Here is a 25,673-nt window from a genome sequence, read left to right on the forward strand (position 1 = left end):
GTGAACGAATCCAACCATTCTGGAGAGCAATCTGGAATTATGCCCAAAAAATTATCAAATTGTGCATACCCTTTGATCCAGCAGTGTTTCTATTGGGCTTATATCCCAAAGAAATACTAAAGAAGGGAAAGGGACCTGTATGTGCCAAAATGTTTGTAGCAGCCCTATTTGTAGTGGCTAGAAACTGGAAAATGAATGGATGCTCATCAATTGGAGAATGGCTGGGTAAATTGTGGTATATGAATGTTATGGAATATTATTGTTCCATAAGAAATGACCAGCAGGATGAATACAGAGAGGACTGGCGAGACTTACATGAACTGATGCTAAGTGAAATGAGCAGAACCAGGAGATCATTATACACTTCGACAACGATATTGTATGAGGACATATTTTGATGGAAGTGGATTTCTTTGACAAAGAGACCTAACTGAGTTTCAATTGATAAATGACGGACAAAAGCAGCTACCCCCAAAGAAAGAACACTGGGAAACGAATGTGAACTATCTGCATTTTTGTTTTTCTTCCCGGGTTATTTATACCTTCTGAATCCAATTCTCCCTATGCAACAAGAGAACTGTTCGGTTCTGCAAACATATATTGTATCTAGGATATACTGCAACCTATCCAACATATAAAGGACTGCTTGCCATCTAGGGGAGGGGGTGGAGGGAGGGAGGGGAAAAAATCAGAAAAGAAACGAGTGCAAGGGATAATGTTGTCAATATAAAGTAATCATTAAATAAAAATTTAAAAAAAAAAAAAAAAAAAAAGAGAGAACCTGGACAGATCCTGGCCACCCGAAGAGTCTGGGGTGACAGACGTCAAGAGCCTCCCTCCTAAGAAAGAATTCCAGTAGTGTGGGAAGGTGACAAAAGCATGAATAAGAAATCTAGCAAGAGTGGGGTTAGAGAGCTGCTAAATGTGGGGGATGCTTGAAAAGAGACACTTAAAAGTGAATAATAAGGAAATTGGAGGTTGAGTCATGTACAAGCATTTGATTAGAGAGGCAAATGCATAGTTTTACTCTGAGAAGAAGACACAGAAAGCAGGTATTATTACTAAATTTCTTCCTCAAAAGACCATCTTTTCTATTCAAGACAAGTTAGAATGGAAAAGGTAAAGTAAGAAAAAAAATGTTAACCTGCAACTTAAGATACGGTTGAATGCATTTTCTCTTTTATTTTTGTTTCACTCAGATTGATTTCTTTTTTTGAAACTCCTATAGCCTTTTTTAGCAAAAACAACAAATAAGGAATTAAAGAAACCTTACCTTCCATGCTTGTTGTAGGAACATTATTGTTTACTGAGAAGTAAAGCTGTTCACTTTGTGACAAGACTCCTGTAGCCATTGCAGTTCCTGTTGAAATAGTAGTAATTTTTGAGTTGATCTCTTTTGTTTATTGAAGACAACTGTTTACTTAGTGTATAGAACATACCTAAAAACAAGGCAAGTGAAATTGTAGCTTCTTGCTGACATTCAACAATTCCTACTATTGTTGCCTTTTGACCAAAAATGATAGATTAGAATAAATGGGCCTTTACCCAAGATCCCAAAAGTTAGGACCCCTTTGTAGGTTCAAACAACGGAATTATCTTAGCACCTTGTACAAGTAAGTTCCTTCCCATTTCCTCCTTTAGAAAAAACCCATGTCCCTCTTTTTTTATCTCTTGCCAGGTTAGTGCCCCAAGATCTCCAGAGGTATTATTCCCTGACTTGAACTCCCCATCCCAAGAGAACAACTAAGTTAACTTTTTTAAAAAAGCAAATTAAAAGCATATTTAGTGCTACTTACTCCAGTGACATTTTTGTAACTAATTTGTTAGTTAAAATTGTAGTAAAATAGTAAAAAATTGCTTGTTTTTTAAAACTCTGTTCTCCAGGGTAGGTAGAGTCAAGATGGAACAGACGCAAGAAAAGGTACAACCCGGCTTCCCTACCCTCACCATTTTTTTCCACAGAGAGCAAGATATACTAGATTGAATTCTGGTTGAGAAATTTTTTTTTAAGTTTTTTTTTAAATTAAAAAAGAATTAAAAGAAAAACAAAAGGAAAACAAACAAAATAAAACAAAACAAAACATAACATTATCATGTGCGCAGCAGAACATCAGGAAGGATTCAAAATATATAACAATAAATTATCTGGTTCAGAAATTTCAAGAAAAAAAATCAATGAGTCATTTTTTCAATGTAGTTCCATATGGATACAAACAAATAGATCAGTGGTCATGGGAGACAAGAGTCTGAATGGACATGCTGGGCAGAGCAACCCAGTGCCCAGAGACTGAAAAGACCACCAGAAGATGTCCTGGGGCATGAAAGAAGTCTTAGGGTATTCCTGAACTAGTTAGTGCAAGAAGTGGCAGTTCTTTTGCTTACTACCCAGTTCCAGGGCAGATCAAGGAGGGGTACAGAGTGCAAGAATGGCACTCACTGTAGACTGGGTAAGGAACAAGTTCAACAATAAAAAGTAGCTATATGGCTCTGGTTCTGGGAGCACAGTAGCCATTTAGTTCTAGCATTTAGCCCAGGCTGAAGTCTGCAATGGAATAATTATGACCAAAAATCCCTTACTAAGCAGGTTCTTACTTGCAACCTGGGACAAGGAATGGTCTTACTGAGAGCCAAACTTGGGTCAGAGACATATAGAGCTCGGACCTGGAAGGCAATGAGCAGATTTTGTCAATTTGGGAACACCAAAAGTTTGCAGGTTCCCCAGCCTGAGCTACCACTGAGAACCTGGTATAATACAACATTTAATAGCCCCAAGAAAGCAGAAGAATGACCCAAGAAGAAAGAAGCTTAGCCCAGACATTCCCAAAAATGTCTTGAAAGTATATAGAACTCAGTTCTAATATAAAATTCAAAGTCAAAAAATAAGCTAGAAGAATAGACAGACAGATCTACTACAAAGATTTATTGTGATGAAAGAGAAGCTTAAAAACAAATTCTGAATAAGGTTTCCAAAATATTTAAAAGCCTCAAAGAAAAATTTAGCTTGTGCACAAATCCAAACAGATTTCCTAAAAGTAACAAAGTAAAAGTTTAAAAAAAAGAATGCCAAGACTAGGAGAAAGGAATACAGTGGGATTAGAGAAAAAGGGGGAGAAAATGGGCAAAATTATCATACATTATGCAATAGAAACCATATTGTAAAGACAAAAAAAAACTTTGAAAGACTCAGGAGTTCTGATTTATACAATCACCAGATATAATTCCAAAGGATTAATGATGAAATGTCACCCACTTGTGTGGTTTTTTTCTTCTTTTGTATAATATAATGGTTCTCTAGGGGAGCAGGTTTCTTGGGGAGGTTTTCTGGAGGCAGTCTTAGTTTCAGTTCAGAGTAATAATCACTCCAAATACAGACAGCTGATAAAATCCAAACATTTATTTCTTATCTCTTTCCTTGGTTACGAGAGTTCTTGCTGCTAATCTTTTGCCTCTCCACGCTTCAGCGTCTCTTCTTCCAAATGTCTCCAGCTAGCACCAAGGTGAAAGTTAGAATGAATCTGACTCCCCCTCCGAGAATGGGCTTGTGGGCTTCCTCCCAGAGTGCTCTGTGGCCCTAAGAGCTTCTTGCTTATATGAGCTCTCTAAAGGTGTGAACACAAGCATTGTTTCTATCAGTTCCACTTACCGTGTTTCCCCGATAATAAGACCTATCCCGAAAATAAGCCCTCCCCTTACTGTGTAAGATTCCTCTAAAATAAGCCCTCCCCCGAAAATAAGCCCTCCCCTTACTGTGTGAGGTTCCTCTAAAATAAGCCCTCCCCCGAAAATAAGCCCTATTTAGATTGCTACTGTAGTGAAGGTGATCCCCTGCGCTACACGCTACATTACGGTACCCTCTGTATGCACCGTTCCCCGCCCGCGCCCCCCCCGTCCCCCCCTCACCGTGAAACGCACGGCGCGCTCCGAGCTGCATCCAATCAGAGCTGCAGCAGTGAGTGCGTCATGCTGTTCTTCCCCAGTGATTTGCTTGCTGGCGCCATTGAGAGCATTAAAATAAGCCCTCCTCTGAAAATAAGCCCTCTGGTGTTTTTTCTGTCCAAAAAAATAATAAGACAGTGCAGTGTCTTATTATCAGGGAAACACAGTAGTACCTTATTTCAAGTTCTGTCCCATAACATCTCCTTGTAAGATCAGATCAATGATACTGAACCATACTAAATTAGATAATTATTGTCTCTATCAACTCTAATGACTTAACAACTTGTAAGGATTCTAACACACTTGCAAATAGAGAAGTGATGGATTATGTCGATAGAGATATATATTTTTTCCTCCATGGGAATTTGTTTTCCTTGACCATATAGGTTTGCTGCCTTCTCTGTGGGAGAGGAAGAGAAAGGAAGGTGAGAGGGAGAGAATTTGACCCTAAAATAAAATTGAATTTAAAAAATTTCCCAACTCTTGCTGTTGCCCATGCCTAGAATCTTTCCCCATTTCCAGCTCCTAGGCTCAGCTGAAGTCCCACCTTCGAAAGAAGCCTTTCTAAGACCTCTTTAACTGTACTTACACACTACCCCAAAATTATCCTGTATTTTTAAGCTTGTTTGCCTACTATCTTCCCCATTAGATTGTAAGCTCCTTGAAAGCAGAGTTTGTTTTACCCCTTGGTCTTTGTATCTCCAGCATTAAGAATGGGGCCTCGCACATAGTAAATGCTTCATAAGACACAAATAGGTGGTAATTAATAGAGGAAAGATTTTAGAATGGGGAGAGCTTGATTGAGGAAGGCTTCCAGTAGAAGAAATTTTGGTTGGGATTTAGGAAAAGCTAAGGAGGTCAGCAGGTGGAATGGAAGAGGAAGAGCATCACAGGCTTGGGGGACAGTCATAGAAAATGCCTGGGACTGAGGGATGAAATGTTTTTCTCATGGAACATCTGGGAGACCAGTGTCACAGAGTCAAAGAGTACATGTTGGGGAGTGTAAGAAGCCTGGAAAATTTGGGGGGCCTAGGTTAGAAAAGGCTTTGAACACCAAACAGTATTCTGTATTTGATTCTAGAAGCAATAGGGAGTCACTGAGTACCGGAGTAATGTGATCAAATCTAAGCTTTCATGGCTGAATGGACAACAGAATGGAGAGGGCTTAATGACTATTAGCAATGTAATGCTCAATTGTACAGGACACTACAAGAAGCCCATGGAGCTTTCTATGAATGTAGTTGAGGTGAGGTCTTATTGTCATCTTCTTGGATTGCTGAAACAGTTTTCTAACCAGTTTTCCCAGCTGGCATTTCTACCTATTTCAATCTAATTTACATATAAATTCAAAATTTTCTACTTCAAGCACTATCTTTATAGTGACTTCTTCTTGTCTACTGAATCATTTACTCATTCATGCATATAATCACCAAATCCCTACTGTGCATTTAATATAGTCAATGTACTAAGCCAGGGAACTGTCTCAAATCTAAATTTCTAAAAAATAACAAAGGTTAAAAATACTATGTTGTTGTCTACATTTAGTTCCCATGATCCTCTCTTTGGGTGCAGATGGCTCTCTCCATCACAAGTCTATTGGAACTGCCTGAATCATTTCACTGTTGAAAAGAACCACTTCTATGCCATTTGATCATCACATAATCTTGCTGTTGCTGTGTACAATATTCTCCTGGTTCTGCTCACTTCTCTTAGCATCAATTCCTGTAAGTCTCTCCAGGCCTTTCTGAAATCATCCTGCTGATTGTTTTTTATAGAACAATGTAATGGAATATTACATCCATATATCATAACCTATTCAGCCACTCCCAACTGATGGGCATCCACTCAGTTTCCTCTTCCTTGCCAATATAAAAAGGACTGCTACATAAAATACATCTTTTATCTTGCAATTGAGAATTCTTCTAGGTTCTGTGAGAGTTTATATAAAGGAAGAAGAAAATGACTTGAGATGATGAAAGGAATTATGAATGTGATTTGGAGGGCCTTGGAATTATAAAGGCCAGAAACTGAATTTAAGGAGGAAGAAATTAGGAGAACTTGAAGATAAACATTGAAGGAAGAAAAAAAGAAGGACTTATGCTGGAGAAGAACCTGAATGAAATAACTTGACGAGGATTACAAGAATAAATGATTTAAGGAGAAGGACTTAAGATAAAAGAAAAAAGATTAAAAGAGGAAAAAAGGAAGACAAAGTGGTAAGAGTTATAACTAAGGGACAACAAAACAAGTTTCAAAGCCAAGATAAAATAAAAAGCTAGTAAGAGAAGGGGAAGGAAGTTGAGTACAAATTTCAAATTACCATGGGAGAAGTAGAATGGTCACTCTAGAATTGAGATTCCCTAAGGTAGTATGACATAGTTGTGGTCCAGGAAAACTAGTAACAAAAAAGAAAAAGACTATCTTCCTTTCAATTAAATATAGGGAATAGGAAAGTTTTGCTATGACATGAACAGAATATATACAGGTCTCTAGTGTAGAGAGCTGTGTTTGGTCCTGTGACAACTAAAATTTTTATCAATTATTCAATTTTTTTTTAAAGAATGTCTTTTATGGCCCTTTTTGTAGTGACTAGAAACTGGAAATTGAAAGGATGCCCATCAATTGGAGAATGGTTGAATATATATGAATGTTATGGAATAGTATTGTTCTGTAAGAAATGACCAGCAGGATGATTTCAGAAAAGCCTGGAGAGATCTACATGAACTGATGCTGAGTGAAATGAGCAGGACACTTCAACAACAATACTATATGATGATCAATTCTGATAGACATGGCTCTCTTCAATGAGATGAACCAAATCAATTCCATTTGTTTAATAATGAAAAGAACCAGCTACACGCAGCAAAAGAACTCTGCGAAATGAGACAACATAGCATTTCCACTTCCTCTGTTTTTGTCCGCTTGTATTTTTGATTTCCTCCTTAGGTTAATTTTACCTCAGTTAATTTTACAGATTAATTTAACTTATTTCTAAGTCCTATTTTTCCTGTGCAGCAAAATAACTATATGGATGGGTATACATATATTATATTTACATATATTTTAACATATTTAACATGTACTGGTTTACCTGCCATCTAAGGGAGGGGGTGGGGGGAAGGAGGAGAAAGGTTGGAACAGAAGGTTTTGCAAGGGTCAATGCTGAAAAATTACCCATGCATATATCTTGTAAATAAAAAGCTATAATAAAAAAGAAAAATAAAAAGAATGCCTTTTGAAACTATAAATCAAATATAAATATAAAGAAGAATACCTTTCAAAATTATAGATCAAATTTTTTATTTAATATTTTTATTTTCCCCAGTTATATGTAAAAACAATTTTTTATATTTTTTTTAAAACACTGAGTTCCAGATTCATTCTTTTTCTCTCCATTTTCACTTCCCATTAAGGCACATGTGAAGTTATACAAAATATTTCCATAAAAGTCAGGTTGTAAAAGAAAATATAAATCTTGCCACCCCTAAAAAAAAAAAAACTTCAAAAAAGATAGTTTTTTTTTTTTTAAGTATGCTTCAATCTGTATTTAGATATAATCAGTTTTTTCTCTGGGTATAGATAGCATTTTTCATCATATGTCCTTCAGAGTAGTCATTGTATTGCTAAGAACAGCAGTTATTCACAGCTCATCACCCCATAATATTGCTATTACTTTGTACACAGTACCTTTCACTTTGCTTGAGTTTGTGGAAGACTTTCCAGATTTCTCTAAGAGCATTCTGCTCATCATTTCCCAAAGAACACTAATATTCCATATAGATCAATTCTTTAAAAATTAATGGTTTTCATATTTATAGATCAATGATAGCTAACACATTGGACAAATTAGGCTCTAAAAAGATAGTGAGAGGTTAGACTATAGGCTTGGATCCAATAAAATTAAATGTATTAGGGATAAATATAAGATCATATATTAAGATTAAAAAACTAGTTTCACAAATACAGAATAAAGAAGGTATAACTAGATAGTATTACTTATCACTTGGAAAGAATCTAATGATTTTAGAGGATTAAAAACTCAATGTGACTTAACTGTGATATAGCAGTCAAGAAAATTAATTCAATCTTAGGCTAAAACAACTGGGGATATTTAGCCTGGCAAAGCAGAATGCTGAGGGAGTAGGGAAAGGATTACTGTTTTCAAGCATTTGAAGAGTAATTGTGTGAAAAGGAAGATAAATTTGTGTGGCTTGTCCCTAGAGGGAAGACTCAGGAATAATGTCCAGAAGTTACAAAGCAGCATATTTTGGCTTAAGGTAAGGAAAAACATGTTATGTTTTGTTGTCATTCAGTTTTTTCAGTTATGTCTGGCCCTCCGTGACTCCATCTGGGATTTTCCTAGTAAAGATACTGGAAGGGTTTGCCATTTCTTTCTAAGTGACTTGCCCAGGGTCACACAATTAATACATGTCTAAAGTTGAATTTAAAGTCAGGAAGATGAGGAGATGAAATATCAGGTTTCAATTACAGTTCTGGTGAAATGCATAAAATAACCATTTGTTGAATACAGAACTGCTTCTTTCTACATTGTCAAATTTTAAACCAAAAGGGCTCCATTTTGAACTTCATGTAATCTTTTGGGCCCCTGGCAAAAATGCTAAGACATCAAAGCTATGTCTTCCAGGGAAGCCTCTTTTAACTAAATCTAAGGGAAAAAATCAGAGAAGAACTTGCTGTGTTACTTATATTAGATGTTAAATACATTTGGAAAAAAATTTCAAACCCTAACCCCATAAAGTACAGTTAAGAAGGCAGGTCTAATGATGAAAAATTTGCATGTGACTTCTCCAACATTAATCCAAAGGAAATGCCAAGGAAATTAACCTTAAAATTGGAGTGATTTCTCCATGTTTGTGGTAAATAAAATTGTCTGTGTCTTCCTTTGTATATGACTCTTTTTGATTTCAGTGTACTTCAGTCTCAGGGCACAGGGACAGAAATTTATATTAATGATCAGAAACAATGCTCCTACTACCATCCAACTATCTTCCTAGCCACTTAAGGGAATTCCCATCTCTCACTCTGCCAAATTATCAGCAAGGCAAAGGATTGAGTTCCAGGATACTTTTTATTTTCCCACCAAGATTTTGATGCTTACCCCAATACTCCCACGTTCTTCTCTACTATAAGTGAGGGACCATCATTAATCAGCAAAGCAGCATTTGTACTAAGTGCTAGGGATAAGAGTAAAAAAGAAGCTCCAAGAGCTTATATTCTACCAAAGATGCATCATATTCACAGAAGTGTAACTATCAGATATATTTAAAATAAATATGCAGTGTTTGGGTGAGTTGGGTACTAAACAAGGGAATTAAGAAAGGCCTCATGAAGGACAGAGTGCTTGAGCTGAGTCTTCTTAATGGAAACTACAGATCCAAAAGGCAGACCTGCAAAGAGCAAGAGGTGGGAATATGGGAGACACCACATGGGCCTGCCCACCGCACAGAGGACATGACTGGGGGTGGAAGTAAGGCATAATCAGTCTGAAAGGCTGGGTGGGCAGCAGAGTGTAAAGGACTGGTTCTAGAGGCAGTAGGGAGCCAGTGAAGCTTCTAGAGCACAGGTACTTTAGGAGGATCACTGTAAAGATATGTGGGAAATGAAGTGGAGAAGGGAAGGATAGGATGTGGGAAGCTCAAGAAGGAGATGGGGAAGCAAGGAGGGTCTAGCCTAGATTTGGGGCTCTCTTTCTTGTAATCCCTGAGCCCTCTCTTAGTTGCCTTCCCTGAAAGCCCAACCAATGTTCCACTTTCTCTATGAAGTCTTCCCTTACTAATCCAATCTCTCCTGAATTCTTATAGCATTTGCTGAAAGTACCATTGATTTTTTTAAAACAACACTATTTGGTCTTCCTACTTTCCTTGGGGGGAAAAAATCAAACTCTGGGCATTTTCATGCCTATGTCTGTCACCTGGAAATCTCCCCCTTTTAATCTGCCTCAGGGATTCCCTGACTTCCTCAAAGTACTAACTAAAATATCACCAACCCCAAGAAATCGCTTCTAAAAGCCATTAATGCTAGACCTCCTAATTATCTTGTTTGTACTTATATGTTGGATTCCCCTTTAGACTGTGAGCTCCCGTTTGCTTTTTGCTTTTCTTCACAACCCCACTACTTATCCAATGCCTAGCAGAATAGTAGACACTTAACATATGCTTTCTGACTTGATTCAAAGTTGATGTAAGAAAAACTACTCATTAAAGAATTGCAATGTTCCATCTAATAGATATTTGTGACGTTCCTAGAAATCCAATATATTAGCCATATATTTTATCTACTGCCTTATCAAGTAATATACCCAATTTACTTCTTCTGATGTCATAAAACTCTCTGTTTTACTATACCCAACCCTTTAGTTGGACATTTTATTTTATGTACTATATGGTTCTTTTAATGAAATCCTATTCTACTAAATCCTACTCTAAAACTTACACTATGGGATAGACGAGATCTTGGTTTCTCAAAGACTGTGCCAGTAGAGTGGAAGATCTGAAAGGTCATACTCCAGCCAGGAAGGCTTTACATACTGGACTGATTATATCATTTGAAGATTAATCTCGGTTCATGAGTATCATTACTATAAAGCTGACAGACTGCCAAGTGATCTATAATTACAGATATATGTATGTATGTGTGTATATGTATGTATATATGTATTATGTCCACAAATTGTCTATTGACAACTGTTTCTGTATCTATTGAGATATAGAGTGAGTAGTGAATAAAATACTCCTCAGAATCAGGAAGCCCATGGAAATAGTAAATTGTCCACTATTCACTTAGCATGTATCTCAAATAGGCATTAACCACTGATTCACAGAATTTCTCCATGCTGCTTGTAAGGAACTATATAGATCCTGAATTATCTTAAGAGTCTAGCCTAGATGATTTCTATACTTGCTTCTAGCCCTAAAATATGATGCCTTTAACATATCCTTCAAAGGGGATTCAGTACAATCTGATTAGTGGAAGAATCAATACTAATTTCAGTTGGATACAATCATCTTATAGTTGCTGCATTTTGGTTTCAGTTTACCAAATTTCCATTATTTTCAGAAGAAAAATTCTTAAATGTTCTCTAAAAGTAATTTTCTTTACTAAGTTTAATAGGCAACATTAATTTAAATTGCATTTACTTTAGTGTACTGTACAGCGTGTTCTGTGCTAAAGATGCTGGGGCTGCAAAGACAAAACAGAAACAGTACCTCCCTCGAGGAGTCTACTTTCTTTTGAAAGGAGCATATAAATAAGCATAGTACAATAAGAATAAGTAAGCAGGTAAGTGTAGTATAAGGAAAATTAAAGAGGGAAAGGGCACTAGTGACTTGGGAGGAGCAATCAGAAGTTGTTTCCTGGAGAAAATGGCAGCCTTGGAGTAAGACAAGGATCATGAGAGGGGTTACAGAACATGGAGTACCACAGGCACATGAAACCAAAGAGGAAGTCAAGGAACAATTGCCAGCCCACCTAAAAAGGAACATAAAGTCTGTGATGTGAGTAGTATGAAATAAAGTTGTAAGGCAGATGGGACTGTCCTGCAGGCAGCCTGCAATGCCAAGGGAAATTTATATTTTATCCTAGAGGAAGCTTAAAGAAAAGAATGGGAGGAGGATACTCGAGCAGTCCATATGAGAGGTGATAGGGATCTGAATAAGAAGGGTTGTGTGTACAGAGAGAAGGGATATGTTGGGAAAGATACCATGCAGCCTTCTGTGTAGTGGCCAGAAACTGGAAACTGAATAGATGCCCATCAATTGGAGAATGGCTGAATAAACTGCAGTATATGAATATTTTTATTGTTCGGTAAGAAATGACCAACAGGATGATTTCAGAAAGGTCTGGAGAGATTGCTGAGTGAAATGAGCAGTTCCAGTGGAGCAGTAATGAACTGAACCAGCTATGCCCAGCGAAAGAATTCTGGGAGATGACTAAGAACCATTACATTGAATTCCCAATCCCTATATTTTTGCCTGCCTGCATTTTGGATTTCCTTCACAGGCTAATTGTACAATATTTCAGAGTCTGATTCTTTTTGTACAGCAAAATACGAGTTTGGTCATGTATACTTATTGTGTATCTAAATTATACTTTAATATATTTAACATCTACTGGTCATCCTGCCATCTAGGGGAGGGGATGGGGGGAAGGAGGGAAAAAATTGGAACTAAAGGTTTGGTAATTGTCAATGCTGTAAAATTACCCATACATATAACTTGTAGATAAAAAGCTATGAAAAAAAAATTTTTAAGGAAAAAATAAAAAAAATTTTAAAAAAAAGAAAGATGCCATGTAGACAGAATCAATAATGGGTTCTAGTGCTTTTAAGTTTACAGAGCTCTCTACCTACATAACATTTGAGTCTCACATCAACTCTCAGAATTATTATACCCATTTTTCAGACAAGACAGATTCAGAAACTCATCAATGAGTAAAAATTTTTTGTAAAATTTTGTAAGATAGTAATACTAGCAAAATTTTGAACACATGGTTTGTATCCAAGTCTTTACTGATTTTAAGCCTGGCACTTTCCACAACATTGGCTCAATGGTGAACTCAGATGTTATATTTATTAGAAATTATGTTTCCCGTGCAATGTTAAAATATTTCAGTTTAGAGATAGACTTCATGTATTTTATATAAAAATAAACAGATCAAGAAAAAATATCCTTCATATCTCCATTATTTGTTTGTCTTTTATCTTAAAAGGCATCTCCTGAGATTGACCAAATGTTTAACAGCATGGTAGGAAAATCTTGCTGGTAATTAGTTATTTCACTTGGGGCTCCTCTTGAAGATTTACTGAACATAGATTGTCTTCATTTATATACTAAATTAACTTTAAAGCTGCCAAATTGCTGAGTAAAAAGGAGATTATCACTATAAACCTCATCCTTCTTGGTATATACAAATCACATTATTTAATAACTTCCTGTTTCAAATTATAAAAATTCTTTCCCCTGTAAACTACATTTCAATTTTGTTTTTTTTTAAAGCCCATTATTGTTTCATCTGTTTAAGCTTAGTCATAAGCTTACTAATTGGAACCTAATATTTTTAACTAATTGTACTTAGAACATTACTCATACAGTTCAAAATAATAGGGAGGAAGTAAAAGATAAGACATATTCATTGTTAAAGTGATAAATTATGTAATACTTTGTAAGAAGAGAGAAGCCCCTCCAGCTTAGATGTTTACTTCAAAGAAGAAATCAGGCTCTGGGGTAGAATGAGGAATTATATAAGTTTTAAGTTACACAAACAAAGCAGTGGTTAAAAATGGATGGAGACAATGCTAATAAAACATTGTCATCCTGGTATAGTAATTGTTGAGCTGACAAAATATTTTCTCCTCCATTATCCCATTTAAGCATGATGCTTTTTTCTATGGACAGAGAATTACATTTCAGTGGATTTATTAATGATCTTGTGCAATCCAATGATTTCACATTTTGAACTGGGAAAAAGCCAAGTCTTAGCCTGTATAATTTCCTAAGCTCAGAGTTGCTTAAGAACTTATTAGGGTGAACACATTAAAAATGAAGAAGTGTACAGAGGCAGAGCTGAGAAGCATTCAAGCAAACTCCAAAATTTCTCTCCAAACAACTCTGAAGTATCACTTCAAAGTCAGGTGAGGCTATTTTCTACCCCAAAAGGTCAGCAGAAAATATCTGTCACACCAGTTGGTGGAAGGCCCCGAGACGTACAAACCATGTCTTGTAGGCTGCTGCACTGGTAGCATCGGACTTCTGGGAGGTGGGCCTTCAGACAGCAAGGAGGCTGGAGCTAGACCTGAAAGAGGCTGCCAGGGACCCTTTGCTGGAGCTGGGCCAAAAGGAGTAATAAGATTGGCTGTCTAGCAGAGTGAGGTTTGAGGTGGTGCTTCCAGAGCAGGGAGGAAATGCCTCTGGCTGCTCATGGCAGAGGAAGGACCCTGGTTGCAATTTCAGGACAGAGGAGAGTTCAAGCAGTTGCATCTGCATGGGAGCAGGGGAATTGGTCATAATCCCAGGGCCAGAAGTGCTAGCATTGATGCTGCAAGGGAACAGGGTTCCCTTCTGGGAAAAGACCAGAGCATAGACAGAGAGAATAACCACTACACCTCCTCCATACCACCTTGAAAACATCAAAAACCTACAAACTCCCTGAAAAAAGCAGCAAGAAAGGCCTAAAGTTGGAACAGTGTCTCCCTTTAATTTGGGAGCAGAGCCCAACTTTAACAAAGTTAAACATCAGGAAAAAGGCTGGAAAAATTAGCAAACAACAACAAAGAATAAATAATAATTAACATGATGACAAGGAAAATCAAGACACAAACTCAAAAAACTTCATCAAAGCCACTACAAGCAAAGCCTCAAAGAAAAGTTGAACTGGATACAAACCCAACAATAATTCCTGGAAAAATCTCAAAAAGGATTTTAAAAATAAAAAAAGGGAAAAGAAATGAGAATGATACAAGAAAATTATGAAAAGAGAATCAGAATCAATAATTTGGTTAAAGAATCAGAAAAATCCACTAAAGAAGACACCTTGAAAAACAGAATTGACCAAATGGAAAGGAGCTTACTGAAAAAAAAATTCCTTAAAAATTAGAATGGAAGCAATAAATTTATGAGATACCAAGAAACAATAAAACAAAATTGAAAAAAGGGGGAGAAATAGAAGAAAATATGAAATATTTCACTGGAAAAACAACCAACATGAAAAACAGATTAAGGGTAGATAATTTAAAAATTACTGGACTCTCTGAAAGCCATGACCAAAAAAGAATCTGGAAGGAAGGAAAGGAAATTTGCCTCAATATCTTAGAACTTTATAAAAGGTAAAATGGAAATTTTAAAAATCAACCAATCACTTCTTAATAAGAGATCTCAAAATGAAAATTCCTAGGAATATTGTTGTCAAATTCCAGAGCTCCCAGGTCAAGGAAAAAATATTGTATGAAGTCGGAAAGAAACAATTCAAATATGGTGAAACCTCTGTCAGGACCACACAAGATTCAGCAGCAGAAGGATTTGGAATAATGATATTCCAGCAGGCATATGAGTTAGGATTACAACAAAGAATAATCTATCCAGCAAAACAGTATAATTCTTTAAAAGGAAATGCATATTTATTAAATAGAGGACTTTCAAGCATTCCTGATGAAAAGACTAGAACTGAATAGAAAATCTGACTTTCAATTACAAAACTTTCATTAAAGTTTTTTTTTCATTAAAGTTTTTTCATTAAAGAAGCATTAAAAGGTAAATATGTAAAGAGAAATCACAAGGCATTCAATAAGTTTAAAATGTTTATGTTCCTAAAGGAGAAGATGATAATTATAACTCCTAAGAATTTTATCATCATTAGAGCAGTTAGAAGGAGTATCAACAAATAAAGGGCATGGTTGTGAGATAACTCTGATGGGATGATTTTTTTAAAATTAAAGAGTAAGAAAGAAATTCTCTGGAAGAAAGGAAAAGAGAAGAAGAATACAGAAAATTATCTCACATAAAAGAGGCATGAAAGGAAGAGCTGTTAAAATAAAGGGGAAGATGGGGGTGGTGATGGCAGCAGGCAATGCTTGAACCTCACCCTCACTGAAAATGGCTGGGGGAATAACATACACACTCAGTTGGGTATAGAAATCGATTTTACAGGGGGAAGTAGGAGGGGAAGGGAATCTTTAAAAAAAAAAAGAGAGAAGAGAGACTAATAGAACAGAAGGTAGATTAAAATAGTTAGTAGATTTTGAAAACAAAACAGAGAGAGACAGGATAAAAATGAAAGGAGGACAAGTAGGGGGAAAAATAGAATAGGAGGAAATTCACAGTTAATAATCATAACTATAAATGTGAATTGGATGAACTTTCTCACAAGCAAAATGGATTAAAAAACAGAATCCAACAGTATGTTGTTTATAAGAAACATATTTGAAACAGAGACAGGACACAAAGAGTAAAAATCAGGAGCTTGGGAAGAAGCTATTATACTTCAGCTGAGGTTTAAAAAAAAAAGCGGAGAAAAACTGGAAAATAGGTTAGCAGACATTAGGTATAGATCAACATCTCACATTGTATACTGAGATAAGATCAAAATAGGTTCATGATTTAGGTATAAAGTGCGATTCTGTAAGGAATGTGGAATATCTTACCTGTCAAGATTTATGGGAAAAAATAATTTATGACAAAAAATGGAGAAAAGCAAGCACAATGGCAGCAATATTTAATGATCATCAATTGGGAAATACTTTGCTACTCTAATTAATGTAATGATCCAAGACAATTCTGAATGATTTGGGATGAAAAATTTTATCTACTGCCAGAGAGAAAACTAATGAATTCTTGAGTGCAAATTGATGTACAATTTTCTCATTTTGTTACATATTTTTTGCAATATGGCTAACATGGAAATTTTAAAAAATGATTTCACATGTATAATTGATATCATATAGCTTGCCTTTTCAGTGGGAAGTAATTTGGAACTCAAAAGTTTTTTTTCAAAATAAAGATTGTTTAACATAAAGGAAAATGAGTCAAATTTATAAAAAAAAAGTCATGCCTCAATTGATAAATGATCAAAAGATGTGATCTATGCCCAAAGGGCTATAATTTCCTCTGACCTAACAACACTGCTACTTAACAAGAATACCAAAAGATTTTTTGGGGAAAAAAAGAAAAATGACCTATATGTATGAAAAATAGTCATAGCAACTCTCTTCTCAGGTTAAAAAAGTTGGAAACTGAGGGGATGAACATCAATTGGGGAACAGTTCAATAAACTGTGATGTGTGTTTATGATGGAATATGATTGTTCTATGGGAAATGATGAGCAGGATGCTCTCAGGGAAAAAAAAAACTTGGAAAGTCTTCCATGAACTCGAGCAAAGTGAAATGTACTGAGTACAAAGTAATAGCAAAATCATTCATATTAAGTCAGCTCAGAACAATGCTATCTGTTCTCATTATTACAATTATACCTGATTATTCCGAAGGACTTATGATGAAAAATCCTATCCATATCCAGGGAAGGAACTGATTGTATCTGAATACAGATTGAAGCATTCTTTCTTTCTCTCTATTTTTTAAACTTAATTTTTCTTGAAGGTTTTTATTTATGATGACTTTTAAGGAACTATTTTGCATAACTTCAAGTTTGATTTCTTTATTGTGGGTAGGGATAAGAAAAAATCTAGAATTCAAAAATTTTAAAAACAAATGTAAAACAATATTTTTGTTTTGAATGTAACTGGGGGGAAATATTAAATAAAATAAAACAGAAAAAAAGAATTAGCAAGATAATTTTAGAAAGACCCAAAAAGATTTATGTGAACTGATACTAGATGATGAAGGGAATACAACCAAGAGAACATTGTACATAAAAACAATAGGATTATGTGATGTGATTATGTCTCTTTTCAACAAAGAGGTGATTCAAGGTAATTCCAATATACTAGTGATGGAGAGACATCTGCATCCAGAGTGAGATGACTATGGAAACTGAATGTGAATCACAACATAATATTTTCATCTTTGCTGTTGTTATTTGCTTGCTTATTTTTTTTCCTTTTTGATTAGATTTTCCTTGTGCAACATGATAAATATGGAACTATGTTTAAAAGAATTGCATGTTTAACCTATATCGGATTGCTTGCTGTTTAGAGGAGGGGTTTGGGGGAAAGGAGGGAGAAAAATTTGGATACACTGTTTCCATGAAAGTTCAATGTTGAAAATTATCTTTGCATGTATTTTGAAAAATAAAAAGCTATTATTATAAAAAAGATTATTTAAACATAATTAAAACAGGACATTTAGAAGCTAATGACTTCATGAGATAAGAAGAAATATTACAACAACAACAAAAGACTGAAAAAGTAAAAGAAAATGTAAGGTATTTCATAGAAAACAATAACAACAAAAAGCTGATTCAAAAAATAGATGTAGAAAAAAACTACTAAAAATCTTTGAACAACCTGAAGCTATGATGACCTCTTCTTCTCCAAAAAGAGCCTAGATATCATATTTCAAGAAATCTTGAAAGATGCATAGATCTCTTAGAACCAGAAAGCAAAGTGAAAATAGAAAGGTTTCACAGTTCATCTCCTGAAAGAAACCTCCAAATGAAAAAGAAAAAAGATAGGAGAAGAAGAATAAACTAGTGAGAGTAGGAAAGGACGTTAAGGGGAAAATAACTTAGATCACTGGGATATACAAGCACAAGTCTCTAAATAAAAGAGGACGACGTAGGGGGAGCAATTAACACTTGAACCTCACTTTCATATGAATTGGTCAAAGGAAGGAACTACTGAGACTCAAGACAATTGTCTACAAGAATACATTTCATTCAATAGGAAAATTCAGATAGGAAAGGAGAGAACATGAATGAGAAAAAGGATAGTTGTAAGGGAAGGACTAATCTAAAGCAAAACTCTCTAACAAAAATATTTGTGCCCTTTTTGAGCTGACAAAGAATGGGAATCTGTAGCAGCAGTTTGGTTATTTGGTCATATCCAACTCTTTATGGCTTATTGGGAAATGGATGAATAAGTAAATTACAGGACATAAATGTAATGGAATATGATTGTACTGTAAAAAAAAATGATGAAGGGCATTGTTTTAGAGAAACCTGGGATGCATATGAATTGATATAGAGTAAAGTGAATAGAACCAAGAGAATAATTTATATAATGATGACAATATAAGACAAATAAGTTTGAAAGAGGAGGAACTCTGATCAGTGTCATGACCAACCACAATTCCAGAAGAGTAATGATGCAACATGTTACTCACCTCCTGAGAGATGAAAGACTCAAGTGAGAAATGCAAATAAATAAATAAATAAACACACACACATATACATACTCACAAGATAGTTAGTTGGCTATACACACACACACACACACACACACACACACACCTTTTTCTTTTAAATATGGCCAATATAAAAATTTGACTACAACACACAACTGTAAAAGTGTTTTGCTTTTCTTTCACTTTCAATAAAAAGGACAAAGGGAATTGGAAAGAAGAGAAAGTGGATTTTTTTTTTTTTACTGATTTAAAAAATTAATTTAAAAAATATTTTAGTTTACAATTATATATAAAATATATTACAATTCAGTGCTTTCCTGATTTATGAGTACTCATTTTCTTTGCTACCACAAAAGCAGTGCTATAAATATTTTAGTATATATGGAGATTAAAAAAAATCATTGATTTTCTTGTTATTTATGTGTGTGTGTGTGTGTGTGTGTGTGTGTGTGTGTGTCCATGTCTCTCCTCCCCTTATATACACTTATTTCATAGTCATGCTTAGAGGGAGAGTTCTTAGCCAAAGAAAGAGGAACAAATATTGAATAAATGCACACTGTACTAAGTGCTTGCCAAATATTACCTCGGTAGATTCTAACAACCCAGTGATGTAGGTGCTATTATTGTTCCCAATTTACATTTGAAGAAAATCAGACAATCATTTAATGATTTTCCTAGTGTCACTAAGATAATAACTATCTGAGACTGAATTTGAACTTAGCTTTTCCTGATTCAAGGCCCAGTGTCCTATGTACCACACTACCTAGCTGCCTCTGGACATATAAGGAATATAAATGACCATTTAAAAAAAATCATTTGGAAAGGGAAAAAAAGCTTTTGCACTAACAATACAATTCTACAAAGAGGAGCACACAAATACATTGCTAGTGGAGTTGTGAATTGATTCCTCAATTTTGGAAAACAATATGAATTTTTTTAAAGGAACTAAAATGTCCTTATTTTTTTAACCAGAGATTCCACTGCTAGGTATATAGATATGTGTGTCTGTACACACACACACACACACACACACACACACACACACACACACTCCTACACATTTTATTTTATGCATTTAAAAACATTATTTCAAGAAGGGATATATATATATATATATATATTTCACCATACTGCCAAAGGGAGCCCATGAAACAAAAAAAGGTGAAGAACTCCGACTAGAAGATGTCTTAAGGTATCTTCTAGTTCTAGATTTATGATCTTATTAACATATTTGACAAGTAGACTTCAACTTTAGCTTAAAGACCAATACTGATGGGGAATCCAATAGTAAGCATTAATAAAGGAAATAATAAGATTTAAAAGTGATTTTATGAACTTACTACCTTTTTATCAAAAACAAGCTATACCTATTAGTCTTTGTCTTTTTGTGACTCCTTCAACATTGAATATGCAATATGCCCTTCCTTTGTCATCTCTGCCAATGTTCTGCATTTGTGCTGACTTACATTTCCTTTATTATTAATGATATTACATATTATATATTATGAACTGATATTTCTTGTGGCTGCTAATAATTTATATTTCTCCTTTGGTGAATTGCAAACTATTCTTTAAAAGCAACTGTTCACAATTAATTAAATCTATACATATAATATTTTTCATTTCTACTCTAAGAAAGTCATTTAAAATATTCTGAAATTTGAACTCATTATATGAGCCTATTAAAAGATATCAATAGCCTTATTTTTTTAAAAAATGAAATGGAAATATCAAAAGGGCTATAACAGATCAAAAGGGACACAATCAATTTTACTATCTAGTCAATTTCCAAGCAAAAATCTTAAAATTTTTTTTATTTAAACCTCTTCCTAAAAAACTAATCATTACTTATTATTTTCTATTGTAAGAACCTCTTAGATAATATCTACTTAGATATTACCTAAATCAAAGATGAAACAGATGTCAAAGCCATGCCTAGGCGGGGTTAAATCACTCCATCCATTTTTCATTTTGCTGTTGCTACTCCACTTTTCAAATCATACACCAGAGGTCATTCCTGGGAGGGGCCAAACCCCTTCTGTACTCCCTGGAACTAAATATCCTCTTGGTCATTCTTTTGCCTTGTTATCTTCTGGGTACCCTTTTACCTCCTCCCCAGTTTCCACCTCCTTTTCTGAGAATTATAATCAAATAACCACAATTGTTTCTGGAAAAGAAATTTGTTAATGGATTGTTTCATTGTTCTGTTCACCATCTTTGCACCTGCCCAGATCAAAATTTCCTTTTATAGCTATCACTCCCTTTTATATCTCCCACATTTGAACATAAGCTACTTGCGGGCAGTAGTCTCACTTTTGTTTTTGTACCTTTGGCACTTAGTATAACATTAAGCACAGAGAAAGCACTTGGTAAATGTTTTTTGTTCAATCATTCATTAAAGGTAGTATGAGGCTAATAATAATTGTTATTGTTGTTATTAACAAAGTATGACACAGTCTTTGTCCTCAAGGGAGTAAAAGAGACAAGATAAACATGTGATTCTAAAGGCAATAACAGAGTAAATAAACAAGCTATTATCCCCCCAAAAAAGCATGAGGCAATATAACATTAATACAACCAAAGTTAAACTGTCTTTAATTGAAGAAGAAAGATAACATTATGAGAATCTCACTTTGTTCTACTTGAAAAGCCTTTGAAGGGTGAAAATAATTGACATATCGATCAATAATTGATCAATTTTAGAGTCAGAAGCAACTTTATAGATAATTTATCCAATACCTTCATTTTAAAGATGGGAAAACTGACATCAGAGATTAAGTAATTTGCTTAAGCTAAACACAGTAATTAAACAGCCATATCATCAAATGTACTTGGCCTGGCTCTCTGACATCTGGTGCTTTTTTCATAATGCAGCCTTCCACCTATCAAAGCCTTCCATCTTTCATTGGACTAATCATTAATCTGCATTTTAAACTCAAAGAATCATAGAATTTGAGAAATGGAGGCGACCATCCTATATAGCTATCTAGTTCAGCCCATACATGAAGGAATCTTCACTAGAGCACATTGGGTAAGTGGTCATCCTGACTCTGGAGGCAAGGAGAAAACTCACCAGCTTTGGAAGCAGCCAGTTCATTTATGTGCAGGTCTAATTGTTAGGAAGTCTCTCTTGACCCAGTTTCTTCTATCTCTTTGTTATTTTATTCAAAAGGACAGGAACAGAACATAGGAAACTTACTGAAACCATTAAGGAAGGAAGGGATGTGATCCTCGGAAATGAATTATCACCCTTGAAATATGCAATGTTATAAATGGTGGGGCTAATGGGGTATTCCCATGACAAGAAAGGTAAAAAGCATTAAAACTAGAGAACTTGTGGTTCTTCAGCAACATAGATATAAGGGTGTTTAATAATATCTAGTTTTCAAGAATAACCAGTTACAATAGGAAACCAGATGGCAATCAGGCTGATGTACGCTAACTGCCAGACCCTACTCTGGCCTCCTAACCCATTCCTTTAACTCCAGTCCCTGCCATAACACAGAGCTTACTTCATGATGTTTGCTGCAGACACAAAAATTCCTAGTTTGTCTGCCAGGAACTAGACAAATATTTTCCTTAATAACAGTATATAGCCAAAGTTAACAGCAGGCAAATGAGCTTCTTTTAAAGAATATTTTACAGCACTCCACAGAACAAAAAAGATTGACTCACTAGTTTCTTCCCACCCATCAAAAGAAATATATCCTCCAAAGATGGATTGTGGTCCTCAAAAACAATTCCACTTATTTCTTTAATAATATAGAGCGTAATTCCTTGAAAGCAATTACAGTTTATATGTGCGCACACACACTGCTTAATAAATATTCAATTATTTTATGGCATAAAATAAGTTTTCAGTATCTCAACTAATTCTCCTAACAGTTAAGTAAATAACTAAAATGCATTATTTATATTTGACAGGGGAAAAACAAACTCAGATGATTTATCCATAGTCACATAATGGCAGAGAGAGAATTAGAATCAGGTTTATCTTAACATCATCTTTCTGGTCCCAGGCAGCTGCCTCAGTTGCTGAAAATTTACAAAACTCTTAACCAACCATCACCTTCTGAAAGAGGTCCATTAACCCTGGATTCTAAGTAAAGCAGCTTAGAAGTGTGCAAATAACATATGCAGATGAATGAAGATCATTCCTCTTTAGTAGAATAGTTATATCACTGCTCACAAATAGGAGAGTTCTTTATTGTAACCACAATGTTCTTAAAATGTTAATGATACCAAATTTTGGGGAAAAAATTGTAAATTTTGCTTCAGTGTAAGACCATGTAAAGAAATTACAAAGCATCCAATCTTTTAAAAGAAAACTTAAAAGAATATATTTTAAAATATCAAGAATTATTACTTTTGGAAATTATTCTCAAAATACATGATAGATACATTGCATTTTCAGTCAATTTCAAGCCTAAAATACAAATATTTTAAATATTAGCCAAATATCCCAAATATCACCATCCTAAAGAGTTACATTATTGTAACAAGAGATTTATAAAAGGAATACTTTTATAATGGGTATATTTTGCAAGAATTGCATTTCTAAAAAAGAAAAAAAAACTGCATTTCTAGCATAGAACAATAAACTTACTGACCTTTATCTTTAGTTTTTTTTTCTAGTTTCTTCTCCAGTAGTTCACAGCGAAAGGAAAAATAAAAAGCAATATTCAGCTACATCAAAGTAATACTAGTGAGGAAGTGCAATTTTAAAAGAGGAATATTAAAAAACAGGACTGATACACATTTGTACCTTTCTTTCACATTAGAATAGTAATTATCGCTTTGGAGGAAAGGACAAATACAACAGAATCAAATAACACAGAGTAAGATACTCAAGTGGAACAAAAGGATACAGAACTCAACTGAAAAGAAGGTGTGGTTTAAGGTAGTAAACAGGTATGGTTTAAGGTGGCTCTACATCAAATCGTAGTCTAAGGCAGGCATCAGCTCAGCATTAAATTCTTAACTATTTTCACCATGGCTATCATTTCAAATATGGACTCTAACTGATATTATGGCACAATATTTAGGTCACTGCCCATATATTACAAAAAACATGATAAACCAATCTGAACTAGTGAAATGCTCGTCAGTTGCACTGACTCATCAGTCTAACACTGAATAATACATGCAGAGTTCAATTTTTCCCAAAACAAATTACATTTTAAAAGTCTGAATTTGCTATTTTGTTCTATATTTGGTACAACTTAAAAGCAATACACATTCTCAGATGAAGAGTGTTAATTGGCCTCTGAGGTCCCTTCTAACTGTAAATCTATGTTCTGCACTTATTGTAATACACATAGTAATTAGAATAAAATCATGGTGTTCATTTGCTATAGTTCAATTTTCATAAGTAATTCATTTCTGCTTCTTGCACCTTACCTGTTTACTCAGGAAAAATAAAAAAGGACAGTTATAGTCACTGGCTTTATGTGAAAAGATAGCTTTATAAGCAACGAACAAAGAATTTTATTCCTTTCATTTTTAACCCAGTAATTATAATGAGCTTCTCCAAATTACTGATGCAAGTCCAATCCAGTTTTTCCCATAGCCATAGCCATTTCCCATAAGGCTGGATGGATTGTTACCACAAAAACAGCTTTTTAAAAAACTGGTTCAAAATAAGGAGATTCTGAGAAATGGACTTAACAGTTTGTCAGAGACTACCCATTCCTCTTAAATGTCTACTTCATTTCCTAATTAATTTAGCTAGCTTTTGCTTTAAATGTGCTGAAAAAAAAAGAACATATCTAGCCAAAACCAAAATTTCTTGTTAAATTGGAGCTTTAAAAATGCTTTTGATAGTGATATAACCAAAAAGATTTACCCAGACTAAGAGGAATTTTTACTGCAGATGCTAAAGTGATTCAATTTTAGAAAAGCAAATAATATGTTGAAAACAAAAGCAATTAAAATCAAATGATTATATAAATGCAAAAACAAATTATTAAAAATCCTGCAAAGCCTTGAATTCTGGGTCAATGACCCAAAAAATGAAGGACTAAACACTTCTCTTTAGGACCTCTAAAACTCTCCAAAACAGGTATTATGTGCAAGGTCAAAACATTCAGGTGTCTCCACAGTTTAAGGAACCAAAAACCCTAATGAGATAAAAACCAGATGAACTAAGAGTAGAAAAGACTAATCCCTAACTTCTAATATTATCAGCACATCTAACCCACTAGGTTACATGCTCTGCACAAGCTAACTCAGTAGGCTTGTAACAGAACCTTCTCCCTGTATTGGGGAAAACCAAAAGACAGGAGCAAGCTTTGGCTGGAACTGCAGCTAGGTTATACTGCAAAAGTCTTCAACTGGAGAACTGAGGAACAGAGGAAACTGCAGCAGGGCACCAATGTACGTGACCCTCAACCAAGTCTGAGGGAAGGGGTCTAGCAAGAAGCTAGTTCTGTCTCCCTAGAAATAACTTGAGGTAAAGACTGAGGTCAATGAAAAATGAATTCTCCAGCACAGGAAGAAATAAGAAAGCTCTGAGGTTCCAACCCCAAGTTAAGCACCATTAAAGGGAAGTGGTCAGAAAATAAGCAATATGAAAAAATAAGGGGAAATTATCAAAGATCTCAAGAAGAATAAAATTGTAAAAGACTTTAAACATAAGCAGATAAACCAATAGCAAATAAAGAAACTCAAAAATAATTCTGAGCTTTTAATTGACACCATTAAATTGGCAAAGATAGGAATAGTCAATACTTCAGGGACTGTGGAAAGACAACCACACTAACTTGATACTGGAGAAACTGAAAACTGATGGAAAGCTATACCTCTTAAGATCTCATTGTTGGGCAAATAACCCCAAGAAGTTCAAAGAAAGCAAGGATTCAGAAATAAAAAATATTGATAGCTGTACTCTTTGTAGAGGCCAAGAATTAGGAACAGAGTTGTCCATTC

General features: G+C 34.9%; 1 protein-coding gene across 1 annotated transcript in view; it reads right to left on the reverse strand.

The window, feature by feature from the left end:
* The window catches only part of PTPDC1 (protein tyrosine phosphatase domain containing 1), a 72,236-nt gene that overhangs the window by 23,309 nt on the left and 23,254 nt on the right, over window positions 1–25,673 (reverse strand). Inside the window, exon 2 of the mRNA XM_051983834.1 lies at window positions 1,274–1,360. Coding sequence (XP_051839794.1) covers window positions 1,274–1,352 — 79 coding nt within the window. The 5' untranslated portion in view covers window positions 1,353–1,360. The remainder of the gene's footprint in view (window positions 1–1,273; window positions 1,361–25,673) is intronic.

Source organism: Antechinus flavipes, chromosome 1 (genome assembly GCF_016432865.1).
Source record: "Antechinus flavipes isolate AdamAnt ecotype Samford, QLD, Australia chromosome 1, AdamAnt_v2, whole genome shotgun sequence".
Taxonomy (NCBI): Eukaryota; Metazoa; Chordata; class Mammalia; order Dasyuromorphia; family Dasyuridae; genus Antechinus; species Antechinus flavipes.